Raw genomic sequence first — 15,119 nt, 5'->3', positions numbered from 1 at the left:
TCGCCAACCCGCCTGCCAAGCGTGGCGATTATGGCATTCACCCCCCAAAAAAGGGGGATGATGATGGGCCTATGATCAGCAGTGGACGTCTTATGGCTGAGATGATGATGACAATGATGAGAAAAGCTATGATTTTAGCAGTTTGGACACATTTTTTTATGTATGAGGCGTGAATGTACAAATGATTCTGAGTAAAATGAGCCCAAGATCAATATTTTGAAGACACGAATGAAATGTACACTTTTTTTGGAAAACGCTCATCTACACTACTGCGTCAATAATTGCCCTTTAGGCTTCGCGGCAGCTTTGTAAAAACTAGTAGTCCAATAACAATTTGTGAAGCATTTTGTTTGTATTGTAGCGGTGAGGAGCCAACACGACCTCGGAGACGTCCTCCGAGCACGAGGAGGGCTCCCGCCCGCCGCGACGACTTCAACGAGGACGAGCAGGTCCCCATACTTCCCATAACTTATTCTAATGAAATTACGATCAGGGGCCGATTGCATAACACTACGACTGATATTACAAGCGGAACTCCTTTTGTGATTTCACTTATTAAATAAGGATTTCCGCTTGTAATATTAGTTGTAGTTTGTTATGCTATCGGTCCCGGGGGCCCTAATGAAACTAAACGCTATGATAAACGTAAGTGATGTACGGTTGAGATAGCGTTTCGTTTTTTCTAAACAATTGTCATTTTGAATAGGCGCCCTGGGCGCACAATGCCACACACGGCTTTCTCCTTTGTAAAACGAAGGCCCTTTTAATTTTAAAGCAGAAACGCCGAGCGTGAAAAATTTCGTACACTGACCCGCCGGTCCCTTGTGTGACAAAGATACTCGTAGGGACAGACACGTCAATGTACGAAATTTTTCATGTTTAGCGTCATCACTTTAGTAAAACGTACGATCATTCGCAAATGAAAGAGTCAGTCAAGAAACTATCGTGATTATTATTTACTTAAACGAGACTTATTTTATTGCACATAAAAAGTGGACAACGGGCAGACTTAATGCCACTACAGGCTTTCGGGGTACTCTTGGTCGCTACTCCCCGACAGCTCCCCACAAGCCGCCCCGCCTAGCGTAGTGCGTATCGTTGTGGAGGTGTGTGTTGACGGGTGGTGTGTGTTGACGGGTGGTGTGTGTTGACGGGTGGTGTGTGTTGACGGGTGGTGTGTCCAGGCGCCGAAGTCGCGCGACGAGCTGGCCCCTATTTCACCAAGCCGACATTTGTCAGTGACATATGTCGAGTGACAATTGACAAGTGACAATTTCGTAAACTGTTTTTGTATAGAAGTGCTTATAAACTTGACAGGCCTTTAGTTACAATTGTCAATCTTTCATTTAATGACAATGATTTGGTGAAACGAGTAGTTTTTATCCCACCAAAAACATAAATGTAAATAAGTATTTAGCAAAAATTTCATTTTGGTACAAGCTTTTATCGCTGACTGTACTTTTCTTACGACAGACAACTAATACTCATCGAGACAATTCTAAAAACCCCTAACACAATTAGGTTGCGTTGTTTCATTACAGAGTTCCTATGGCCACCTCCTGTCTCCATCATCAGATCAGTTCGACAGTACCATATTATTGTATTGTCATCAGAACTACATACAGCTGCCAATTTCCATGACGCTACGATCCTTGGAAGATAGTTAAATTAGTTACCTTAGATTCCATTACATAGTTACATACAGGTCGACCTAATAAAAGCTTGTTAAAAAGGAGAGCCAAGTTCAATGCAAAAATTATGCTTGGCTGTGGGGTTCGCCGCAAAAAGAATGGAGATCTAAATGAGTGCCAAGTTCTATGCAAAATCCAAATATGTATTTATAGGAACAAAATAACATTATAAACAAGTATTAAACTCTATTTCTTTGCTTTATTGGATACCTACAACAATTGCTGTTATTTAAAATAATGTGAGATCCTAAAGTAGGTTAGATTTGACTTGGCCAGTTTATTATTTGAGAAACTAATGGCTTACAGTTTATTAGAAACAGTTTTGTGGCATATTTTAAATGAATGTAACTACAAATTCGTCAACACTGTGGAAATTATACTTATTTACTCCATGCATAAAGCAACGATGTATGTGAAACATGATATCAACATGAAAGACTATGTAAACTTATGTGACGAAAACGACAGTCAGACGGATACAAGGCGAAAAAATCAAAGATACATGAAAATATACGGGTAGTAAAAATACACGATTCGTGTAAAACATACGCGTGATAATGATATAGGTACGTGTTGGTTATATTTTGGGTGTAAATAGTTTACTTTTAGTTTTTTCTATAAATAAAACTTGGGTTTCGTGAATTTTTTATTTTATTTATTTCATTGCATGTTTGAGAAAAGCACTATACATATTACTGAATCGCGATTAGAAAGGGATTGAGATAGCTATCAATCCATATTGATTTTGACGTAAGTGTATGGAAATCTGTTATTTCTAATCCCTTTCTGATCGCGGCATGATAATACCTCGGCGGGAAATGGGGTTGCCCGCGCTCAGACCTATCCGGCCTCGCTTCGCTCGGCCGTCTATATGTCTTCGGCCGGCAACCCCTTTCGTCCCGGCCTCTGTAGTAATGTATTATTTTGGTAACGATTTTGTCATATATCAAGAATACATTTTCCCCTTTTTCCTTCCTCTCTTTTAATTCTTCCTGGAGCTCCTTCCCTTTTTTTAATATGCTTGTGGGGTAGTCTTCCTTCACATACATATTTAAAGATTTTAAAGTTCTTCTTTTTCGCAATATTTCGATTTTTCGACTCATTGTTGTCACTGACAAGACTATAGGCCTCACTTTTCCGTTTGGTTTTCCTAATCTGTGCAAGTGGTCTATCTGTTGTTTTGTAAAGGAGCTTACTCCCATAGTGTCGGTAATGATATTTAAGATCTTATTTTCTAACTCACGATAATGATTCTCATCTTCATTTATTCCGAAAAATATAATATTTTTCTTTTTTAATTGATATTCCAAATTGTTTATTACTTTTTCTTGTTCTTCCAGCTTGCTTTCCAACCCTGTTGTTTTTGTTTCCAATGTAGCAAACTTTTCATTCATATTTTTATTGATTTCTTCTATTATCGAGGTTTTCATATCGCTTATTTCTTTTTTTCTGAGATTCAAGACTGGATTGGATGTTCTCAAGCATTTTTTTTAAGTCGTCCATGTCTGTATTTTGAATTTTTGATATCCACGCCCTCTCGCGGCGAGTAGTGGCAAAATGTTTCTTCGGTATGAGCGTATTGATTAAGGTTCCAACGAGTTTCGCTATTTAACGCTAGATGGCGCTGTACATAGATCCTCTCTGTGCTTATGGTTTGTAGTATGACGTGCATACATTTGATGAATTGTCTTTAGGTTAGTTTGTATTTTTTAGCACGACTTTACCAAAGTTTGTAAATCACGTTGCAAGCAGCTTATTTTATACGCAGAGTCTTTAGCCTTCACTTTCTTCATTTTAATAGCTTTATAACGTCTAGTACGTATCACTTTTAGTATTTTTAATTTGCAAAACAACACAGAGGCGATGTTTACGGTGGACCAGTGGCGCCCTCTCCCTAAATTTTCATTACAATGTAATGTAATGGTCATTACAGCAAAATAATTAATAGTTTATTAGCTGCAAATTTTAGAAATACCTAACGAATCAGTTTAAGAGAGTCTGGACACATTTCTTGCAATCCGAAGTACAAAGGAATCTCTCGTTTATTGGGTACAACCAAGACTCAAACAATCCTACTTTCAAGAATGAAACTCGACCCTTTTATAGACAAAATAAGCTATTCACTTAACGTCCATCTATTATCTGTAGGTTAACACAATGAAAAAACAGAAAAGAGACTCAAAGGAAGTCACTATTCCTATTGTTCTTGGATGAAAATACTGCACAGCAGTATTATGTGTAAATTAATGAAATTATACTACTACAAACAATTGAACATCAGCGCATTGAGTTCGTATTGAGAAGATTCACGTGCATTTCATGTATTATATGTATCTGTGCGTATTTTGGGTTAGACAAGAGGGAATAGTTACGTGATTATTTATACGTAAACAGATAGCTAACGTGACAACTATGCTGGAAGAGAAACAATCACTATAGTAGCTCTGTGAGCTGATGTAAAACTCGCACTGAAGTCGCAAAAACCGCATGAACTGAAATATCCGAGATCGGCTGAGAAATACGTACTGTAGTGGACAACATTCGGACCTCGGACAGACAGCTGGGCAGATAGGACTCGTGTGGGTATCTTAAATCCTTTAACCGGAATCACTTATCCCGTCTCCGCTTCCTCATAGCCAAAAAACTAGACACCAAAACGAATGTGGTGATTAAAAACAATAAATTTTGGTTTTGTTTAAGTACTTATGTGTGTATTTCAAAACGTCATCAATGTATGGTGTTAAACAGGAAACGGCGAAGGTCCTGAGCTGGCTGCGGTCTCTGCCACAAGACGACAAACGTATTAGCGAGGAGGTGGACCGCCTCATCATTGAGCAGACTACCAGCGTACCGAAGTTCTCACCGAAGCTGTTGTGTAAGTAACATTCACAATACAGACCACAATCTGACATTCGCATCGACCAAGTGGTGTTCAATCAGTAAAGTAAGTACGACATACTTACCTAAGTAGGTACCTACCTAAGATATGCTTACCTACTAACTGACTCTTCATTTGCAACGGTTAGTGCCTGCGCTGTCTTCATAAGGAAACTGTACCTACTGTAAAGCCTAAGAGATAGTGGCGCCATGATGGCAGAATGGAGATTTGAGTAGGTAGCTAATATATAAGTAAATCATTTTGGTTTATGCAGATTGATGTAGCGGTGTGTACCTATGTATTTCGTTGAGTATCACCTTTTCGCCTGGATGGACATCGATTCTTCATAGTTCTCGCAAATTCTATACCTACAATTTGATAGCACCAATAAACCAAGGTTAAAAAATAGGAAAACAAAACAACCAAGAGATCAGATCACAGGTCCATTGGCCAATTGACTTTTGACGCCATACAAATTCATGCAAACGAATTAATGGGGCAAATTGGAAATAATGTGCGATGCTGCAGCACGGTCTGTGATTGGTCGTGGTGGCCGGGGAGGTCTCGCCAATTGACATGATGAATCTGCCCGTATTGTTTTCCTTTCTGTTTAATACACATTAAATAGGGTTATTGTCGCAAAAAGTTGTTACACTTTCAATATTGGAATTCTGACTTGAATTTATACAAGTTAAAGCACTCGTCCCGTTTCGTCAAGTACAATATCGCACATGTGTTAATTCTAGTTGTTAATAACCCCTAGTGTAGGTAAATTTCATTCGATAGCGTGACGTGAGTACGGGTTTACTTGCGTTCAGTCTCATTTGGTATGGGATTTTGAACAGCGCGCCAAGCGGGACGTTTTGGAAACTTAGAATCCTCTACGAAATGAGAGCTTTGACGCCGTTTGAAACCACCCTGGAGGTCTAGGTACCTATGGGAAAACAGCCGCATTTCCATGAGACGTAACGCTTATGGCGTCAGCAGGACAAAACCTTACTGAGTGTCTGAAAAACAGTCCCGTCGGTTATAAAAGCCCGTACCTATAATGACAATTTCTGACAAGCTTGTTTCTCTTGCAGTCACCGACAAGACCGCCGTGAAAGCGTTCTGGGTGGCGCTGATCGTGAACCTGACGCGCGAGTTCTGCGGCTGCATCGCCGTGCTAGTATACACCAGTCACATGTTCGAGGAGGCCCGCAAGGACGAGAGCACCAGCATCGCGCTCTCGCCCAACAAGCAGTCCATCCTGCTGGCCGTCGTGCAGATCCTCGGCTCGTGTCTGGCGTGCCAGCTGGTTGATCGAGCTGGGAGAACGGTTAAAGACAGGCTCAGAACAGCATTTATCCCGTTGGGTTGGGATCCTCACTGCTGTGGAGAGTAGGTAGGTTCCGCTTTCCGACTTCTCTTATCCACTTTGCCCGGTTCTGACTTGGGTTGAGAGACTATAGGCCCACACAGCTAAACGAGTCGGACTCGCGCACGAAGGGTTCCGTACCATAATGCAAAAAATAAATAAAAAGAAAACGGTCACCCATCCAAGTACTGACCACTCCCGACGTTGCTTAACTTTGGTCAAAAATCACGTTTGTTGTATGGGAGCCCCATTTAAATCTTTATTTTATTCTGTTTTTAGTATTTGTTGTTATAGCGGCAACAGAAATACATCATCTGTGAAAATTTCAACTGTCTAGCTATCACGGTTCGTGAGATACAGAATGGTGACAGACGGACGGACGGACAGCGGAGTCTTAGTAATAGGGTCCCGTTTTACCCTTTGGGTACGGAACCCTAATAAAAGTAGCTAAGGGTAGGCAATGCTAGCGTTTGCTCCGCTTCCTTTTTGCAGGTCGAATCGGAAGGGCTTCATTGGCCATAGTATCTGTTTGCAAGTCGAGCTTTCTGTGTGTCAATAAAATTTGTCGAAAATTAATCAACCCTAGGAGAGTACTGGGTAACATTGAGAACTGAACTATACTTATCTTCGGGGTTTTTTTGCCATTTTATGTGGAGGTCGAACATAAGTAGAGAAAAAAAAATTGGATAGCCATTGGGTATATACAGGGCGTCCCACAGCTATGCCACATGGAGGGAAAGTACCCTGAATATTGTAGATGGAACATTTTACTGAAAGAAGACATTATTTTAATTTAAAAAACAATTTAAACTGCATTCATGATTTTTAAATAATTACATGGTTGAACCGGGAATCGAACCCGCTACACGAGAAAAAAAAAAACACCCTGTAGCTTTATCATCCCGATCGAAAGGCTTCATCATAAGGATTATTTTTTGCTAAATAACATAGTGTCAGAAACTAAAGGAAGACCATGAATTTTAACATTTGATGTGAAATTTAGCGAAATAATCAAAAGAGAGCGGCTTTGTATTCAACAGAATGACACTCATTTTGAGCATTTGATAAATTAAATTGGTTAATTTGAATTAAAAATGTTAAAATTCATGGGTTTCTTTTTATTACCGACACTATGTTATTTAGCAAAAAATAATCCTTATGATGAAGCCTTTCGATCGGTACGAAAAAGCTACAGGGTGTTTTTTTTTCGTGTAGCGGGTTCGATTCCCGGTTCAACCATGTAATTATTTAAAAATCTATGAATGCAGTTTAAATTGTTTTTTAAATTAAAATAATGTCTTCTTTCAGCAAAATGTTCTATCTACAATATTCAGGGTACTTACCCTCCATGTGGCATAGCTGTGGGACGCCCTGTATAGTATATTGCAGATGATCATTTATGTTAGTTAGTGTCGTTAATAATTCAGACTTTTTGTGTATTTTCAGTTAATCATGGCCAAATTAATGATAAAAACTGGATTCCGAGCAATCACGCACAACGTCGCTTTCCAACCGCAAACAACAATGAAAGGAAAACAATTAGTTTAGGCTCAACATGTGCAAGATGTAAAAGAAGTCAAATGCGAAGATCATATGAGACGTACCATTGAAGCTCGTGTAATTCGTCAAACTTCTGTGACATCGACGCCATACACAACATCCTTCAATGTAAGCTTTTTTTCTGTTTTTGCAATCATTGACGTAGTACATACATACTATGATACATTTTTAACCGACTTCCAAATCTCAAAGGAGGTTATCAATTCGGTTGTATGTTTTTTTTTATGTTTGTTACTCGATATCTTCGTCATTACTGGACCGATTTTGAAAATTCTTTTTTTGATTGAATGTATATGCATACAGATTGGTCCCGTTTTTGTCAAAACCCAGTTCTGATGATGGGATCCATGAGGAATCGAGGGAACTCCTCAAATCTTAAAGGCATACATATAATGATTTTTAGGTTTTTATCAACAAATCAAGTATATACATCCAAAAAAGTGTCATTTGATGAAGTGGAACTGCTGATGATGATCAGAACGGAACTCTTCAACGACGCATAGTTCACGGTTGGCGATTTTCCCTCTTCTTTATGTTTGTTAAGCAAGTTAAGTTTTTAAGCCACATTTTTGTCAAGCTCGAGTTCTGATGATGGGATCCATAAGGAATCCAGGGAACTCTTCAAATATTAAAGGCATACGTATAGAGATTTTTGTATTTACATCAGAAAATCAAGCATTTTCATTAAAAATTATCGCATTTGATGAAGTGGAACTGCTGATGATGATCAGAACAGAACTCTTCAACGACGCATAGTTCACGTGTGGCGATTTTTCCTCTGCGTTATGTTTGTAAAGCAAGTTAATTTTTTAAGCCACATTTTTGTCAAGCTCGGACCCGGGCTCGGACCCGGACTCGGAACCGGACTCGGACCCGGACTCGGACCCGGACCTTGACCCGGAAAACCACTATGATACCTTAACTAAATAAACCACTATGATTACCTACCATAAAATGTTGGTATAAAGTATGATGATGCCAATCTTACTAGCCCCTCCCGCTTAAACCCCCGTACACCGCACCGCATGCGCCGTTAAATGGGTTTGGTTCGGTTTGAACTGCGATCCTCACAGAACCGAACAAGGGTTAGGTTCGGCTAGAACTACGACCCTTACAAAAGCAAAATGTTAGTAGAAAAGTGGGTGGTTTTACCTCCTTTTCTACATAGTGTACCATCTACAATAATCTTTCACCGGCCCCCATAGAAGTCGGTTTTTTTTTCTTAAAAATTATAATGTAATAATCTAAAAGAAAGTAAAGAAATAATTTATTTTTTACAGATGTAGCACCAGCAAATTCGACCTCGATCCAAAATGACCACAACGCGTAACGCAGGTAGCAGATCCCGCCGGCCCTGCCGCTGAACGCCGGCGCCGTGCCGCTTCCTACATGCGAGTGTCGCGCGCCGCCCCCGCCGCGGGGCGACGCCGAGCCGAGCCGAGCATGGCTTCACCCGCGCTGTCGAGTGGTATAAAAGGTCGCCGAGTCACGACCCAAATCAGTTGACATCCCGGTCGGATCCTAACTAGGACCTCGCTCTAGGCGCGGCAGTCCCGAATCACACATTGCGTAAACCCTATATGGTCGCAATTCCGATTCACACGGCCGTCTACTAGACCGAGCCCTCCGAGCGAACTCCTTACTAGTAAGGAGCGAGCCTTTCCAGATCACACATTGCATAAACCCTATATGGTCGCAATTCCGATTCACACGGCCGTCTACTAGACCGAGCCCTCCGAGCGAACTCCTTACTAGTAAGGAGCGAGCCTTTCCAGATCACACATTGCATAAACCCTCTATGGTCGCAATTCCGATCACACACGGTGTAACTCCCACCCTAGTGAGGCGTAAGCCCAGTGCGGAGTACGTCTCGTCACATCGTTAATTCGCTATACCCGTATCACCTATACGGTCAGTCGCCTATCTAAGTAAATGAACAGTTTGATTTCTCGTAGTGAACAGTATACATATGCAACAAAGACAATTGAGCAGTGCTAGTGTCATTACAGACTTCATCGATACTTTATAAGATAACAACTGTGTTAATATACTTTGTGTGTGTGCTCAATAAAATGAAATGAAAAATTTATTGATAATGTGTTGTTTCTGATTAACCAGGCCTGAACCCATCACCATGTAATAAGAGTGCCAACTAGGTAGAAACCTCTACTTAACTATAGTCGGCGCTCTCATGAGGGAACCTCACCATCACCCTCTGTTAGCGCTCTGGCAACCCTGCCAGCTTCGAACCAACCAATGATGTGTGGAGATGCAGCCCAAGATGCCAACATGTACGGCGAGATCAGCGGCCAATCAGAAAGCGCGATGCTAGCGCCAATGTTTCGCCTATAAGACGCATCCCCACTCTCATCTCTCTATTGCAATCTAACCATTGAAGCGATCGCGCGTGTCCTAGACAATTTAAAGAACCTTTTGTATTATACAGTCATCAGCAATAGTATCTTACACAACTAGGGCCGCAAAAATATGTGACACGTTCTTATTTGGAGCGCAATAAGAGCGGGTCATATATTTTTGCGGCCCTAGTTGTGTAAGATACTATTGCTGATGACTGTACATTCTCACCATTAAAAGAATGGTATAGTTTTATTTAATAGCCCAAAAGGCGCAAACACCCTCTCATTTTACACAGATTGATTCTAGTCGTTATGTTACGAGTGGAAAATCTGATGGTGTGTATAATCAGAGTAGCAGATGTAAACATATTACGGCTCTGATATATTACATCAACCATGAAGAAAGCTCGAAAACCAGCGAAGAGCAGCAATGGGGTAGACCACGTGCCAGACAGTTCGCTAAAGAAAAATACTCAAAAGGGAAATACTTCGATGGCAAAGAAACCGGCAATAGTTATTAGTACAACAAGACATCAAAGTTTGATATTTCTTCGAGTGCTTATTTTGAGTCCCGTGCAAGCGAAAGATTCTATAATATTAATAAGTAATTTTTCACCACCAGCTCGGAAAGGCTTACTTTGCACTTCAAACACTGATAGCAAAGTTGCATTTTATTCACATGTGTAATCAAATGCAATTTTTGAGTGGTTTTCTTATGTTTGCTGGTAGAATTGACTTTTAAATGATGATTTTGGATGATAAATATTTAAAAAACATTCATTTGGATTTGATTTGATTTTGTATGATATTTTACATTTTAATATTTGCTTCGGGTTGGTGTGGTGAAAAATTTTGTGTTTCACTCGGGGCAAATTTTGTTTAACCCTCGTGCTTTGAAACCCTCGCAACGCTCAAGATTCCATTTTTCGAACCACTCGCTACGCTCGTGGTTCAATTTTGGAATCTTTCGCTGGCTCGGGTATCAATATTAGCATGAGTGGTTAAACAATAACAAGGGGGCAACCTTGTAAAACAAATAACTATAGAATCTTGAGCGTAGTAAGGGATTCAAAAGCGCACGAGATGTAAATAACTTTGATCTCGTGTAGTACACAAAATTTTTCACCCTAAGCAGTGAGAACATACCTAGAGGGACAGAGATAATAGAACCCAAGTATATCTAACTTGTATTAGACCCCGCATGTTGAAATGACATTTGACTATAAAGGTCACGGTTAGGTAAATGACATCATTTAGTCTCACTCAGTGAGCAAATTCGCATTTTGCGTTTTTAAGAAGCAAAGTACCCTTGTTCGAGCTGCTGAGGTGAAAAGAAAATAATTTTTAAGAAAAAAAAACCGACTTCCATGGGGGCTCAGCAAAATTCACCCTTGGTTATGCACAAGCATAGATGTGGTTGCCATACACCATGGATGTATTACAAAGCTGGTAGAATTTAAATGATCAATATCTTGCGATAAAACGGCTATTGTAGATTTTGTCAGTAAAGTTTGTAATGTGCAATATCTGTAGTTTGTTAATGGCAATATAGAATTAGAGAAAAAACTCTCCTATTACACCCAAATCCAAACACTAATGTATGTCACTCGTATGACAATGTATAATTTTTACAAGTTTTTATTTACTTTTGCACAGTAAGAGTAGATAGAGTAGAGTAGATAGAGATGAACATTTTATAAAAGATGCCATTTTGAAAAGTGGAGAATTTTATTTTAAACATTATTTACCACATTTGTATGTGTCGATTGGTAATGAACTGAATGAAAAGAATAACAATAAACATATTGTGCCAAAGGATGGTTTTACTGGTAAGAACACTTTTACCATTCGACTAACCCGGGGTTAACTGGTTAAACCTGGAATTACCATGGTTATTGGTACAATTTGACACTGGGTTAACGGTTTAACCCCAGGTCAATGGGATGGTGTAAGCGGCCCTAGGTGATTAATGTGGTTAAACATTCATAATTTATTAGCCATTCCATTAGTGTTTGTTACATATAATTAATAAGGGTAATGTTAATTATTCACAATATTTATAATAAATCACTTTATTGACTGTTTATGCTATTATTGTGTTTTTAAATAAAAGTAAAGTGTGTTAATGAATTTTTTATCATTATGAAAATGTAGAAAACAATCCCAAACACATATATACATGGGTTTATTTATTAGAAAATATTGAGGACTGCAAATTTACTTATACCTTCACAGCAAATATTCAAAATATCTTCAATATGGCAAAACAAGTTTTGAGGAATTTTATTTAATATTTGATAGTGTCAGCCATTCCATTATCCTCTCAACATGAATCCTGGTCCAAGCGATACTGTAAGTAGCATCTGTTTCCTGAAAATTTCATATTACCTATTCTTTAGAAAAGGTGGCATAACAAGTCCTATTTTTATTCCACTTTCACAATCAACGAGTTCCTCATCTTCGCTAATTCCTCGTATTCTCTGTTATGGTTGCTTGAAGAGCGTAAATCTTTTCAATAGTATTACATCCTTGGTATTTCGTCTTCTTGTCATACATAATAACCTTCGAATTAAGTACTTGATATTTCAGTTTGAACTTCAGAGCTACATATTTCTTTGTCACTTGCTGTATTTCTTTCTTTATTGTTACTGCGTTCCATGCAACGTTTGTATCTAGACATGGCTAAATTAGCATTATCCCGTGCAGAGTGTATGTAGCAGGAAATATTCTTGGGACGTAACTAGGACTGTCCTGTTCATCAGCTTTTTCGCCTCCAATGAAGCCATTTGATCGATTCCTGGTCCCCCCACCTCCTATTTCGCACCCAGCGAATAATAAAAATATACAGTGTCATCTAACGGTGAGTAGCATACTAAACAGGCCATTTTTACTCTAAAGATGGCGCCTTACGAACTCGCTGGACTTAAAAAAAAAAAAAAAAAAAAAAAAAAAAAATTTGGCGAACAAAGTTTACCGGTTGAATCACTTACTTACCTAATTGTTTGTTTATTTATTTATTTATATAGGTAAATAATAAAGGATCGATCGTATTGATTGATTGATTGTGTCGTCGAACTGAATGTGTCAGTGTCAATGATGTGACATATTCAGTGTTGCCAACTCGGATTTTGAAAAAATGCTAGACTAATGTCTAGATTATGCCAAAATTATGCCAAAGTTTTTTGAAATATGCTAAAAAAAAATGCTAATATGTCTACTTGAAATTAAATACTTAAAACACATAAATTTATTCAAATTTTCCGCCTTTTTCTACTGACAAGATCTGCTTGACCAACTTTATATAGTCCGTCGACGTCCATCCGTCCAAAAAAGTAAAAAAATACATATGAAAATATGAACCACATAAGGCGATGGCGCATATTGTTGCAAGTTGGTGCAAACTTGGCTTAGACTAAATTATGCTAAATAATATGCCAGATGCTAAATGGAAAATTTTGGTGCCAAAGCAAGTGAAAATATGCCAGATCTGGCATCAATTATGCCAAGTTGGCAACACTGGACATATTATGTAAATCAATCAATGTCAGTCAATGCGAGGGGGGGGGCTATACAGACACAACTCACCTTGGATCGCCTTCGATTTGCGTCCGGCAGTTAGGTGGGTAGGTACATTTATTTATCTAAATTAAATCTGAAAAGTAATTTTAGGCTTTTTGCTGGTTAAGTTAACTAAATAAACTTAGCATCGATGACAAAAGAAAAAATCGAATGTGACTTGTTACAACGTCTGTAGAGGCCTTGACCGAAGAAAGGTAGAAACGAAATTTAATAATAATATGATTGAGTAAAAAGGAAGGGAGGGGGCTACTGCGTATAATAATAGAGTGTAAAAAAAATGTACTTACGTTTATTTTTATTGATTTTTGTGTTATTTGGAAGAGGTGCGCGCCGTGTGCAAATATTTTGAACGCCACACCATAAGACACGAAACTAATTACACATGTTTTTTTATTCAAAATTAATGAATATGATTATTTTTTTAAATTTTTCTGTAATTATTAAGCGTCTATAATGAAACCATTTCCAAAAAAATGTCATCATGCCTATTCATAAGTCATCATCTTTGGATATTATTATATCTGTGATCTTTGGCCTACTTAAAAAAAAAAGGAGGTGTATTTTTCTGTTTAAATTAGAGCAGCCGTTGCAGCCCGCCATCTATCGAGCATTGGTAAGTGAGTTTGTCTAATCGATTTGGCAGTGACCGAATCATCGATTTGTAACGATTATTGTTTTTATTTCCTAGCTTTTCCTACGCTAAACTATAAACAGCTTTGTTATTTTAAGTTAAAATACAAAGTATTTTAAAATGTTGATTCATGTATTACTTGAAAGGTGATTTGAGTATTAATTTCGATATTCGATGGTGACATTTCATGAAGCATGATAAGATGAATATATAATGATGATGATGATAATTTGCTATTATTTCATTTGAGCAACTTGATTTTGTACCGTATGCCACGCCGAATTGTAAGTAAAATGATAATTGTACTCGATGAGCATCGATTTTTAATCTGGTATCTTATGGTTATGGAAATAATTGGTAGGAAAATACGACTCTCGAAACGTCAAAGTGAAAATTTTTCATATACCTGAACCTGAACAAATACAAACTGAGACAAATGAGAGCAATGATTGTACAACTAATCGTTTCTGTGATTTGCGTGACCATAACACATGGTAAGTGCATAGTGAATTCGTCTTGAACATTATTCACTGCGTTTGATTAGCATTAGCAAGTGATATTTATTTTGAATTATTATTAAATGATTGGATCAAATTGCCTGAGGGGCTTGTCTTGCAAAGCACCGTATTTGGCTATGTTGTCGGTGGCAAGATAAACCAATCTGGCAATATCTCAAACACTGATTTAGTAACAAATTTTGCTGTTAGTGACAGTACAAAATATTTCAGGAGTCTGTTACTTTGAATAATAACACATTTCAGGTGGACATTCCCCTTAAACACCCCTTAGGTGAACTAAATTTGGGTAACTCCTTTTCCGCTGCCTTACAAAGATTTTACTCGATAGAGAGAAAATTAATGAAAAATGTGTGAGTTGCTAGAGCAGTATAAAAAATTCATTGATGAATATGTTGAATTGGGACATGCTAGGGAGGTCAATATTAACTCTTATGATATGTTGAATGGACCTGTAAGCTTCTAGCTCAACATCATTCTGTTTTCAACGGGGCTGGCCAGCATCAAAAGTACAAAGCTTCGTGTTGTGATGGACGGGATCCTGGGGCATG

General features: G+C 38.5%; 1 protein-coding gene across 1 annotated transcript; it reads left to right on the top strand.

The window, feature by feature from the left end:
• The first annotated feature begins 3,504 nt into the window (after positions 1-3,504).
• On the top strand, positions 3,505-8,836 carry LOC134673979 (uncharacterized). Its single transcript, XM_063532022.1, has 4 exons — positions 3,505-4,566; positions 5,652-5,953; positions 7,373-7,594; positions 8,767-8,836. Exons 1-2 carry the CDS (start codon positions 4,422-4,424, stop codon positions 5,951-5,953), a joined length of 447 nt encoding a protein of 148 aa, XP_063388092.1. The 5' UTR covers positions 3,505-4,421; the 3' UTR covers positions 7,373-7,594; positions 8,767-8,836.
• The last annotated feature ends 6,283 nt before the right edge of the window (positions 8,837-15,119 follow it).

Source organism: Cydia fagiglandana, chromosome 19 (assembly GCF_963556715.1).
Source record: "Cydia fagiglandana chromosome 19, ilCydFagi1.1, whole genome shotgun sequence".
Lineage (NCBI taxonomy): Eukaryota > Metazoa > Arthropoda > Insecta > Lepidoptera > Tortricidae > Cydia > Cydia fagiglandana.
The sequence above is the reverse complement of the archived record's forward strand: the minus strand, read 5'-3'. Positions and strand labels throughout refer to the sequence as shown.

What these genes read in the sequence shown, in the direction of transcription:
- LOC134673979 (XM_063532022.1), top strand. Translation starts at nt 4,422, where the DNA reads ATGTATGGTGTTAAACAGGAAACGGCGAAGGTCCTGAGCTGGCTGCGG. An exon ending in GTTCTCACCGAAGCTGTTGT is followed by an intron (nt 4,567 to 5,651) that starts GTAAGTAACATT and finishes TTTCTCTTGCAG; the next exon opens with TCACCGACAAGACCGCCGTG.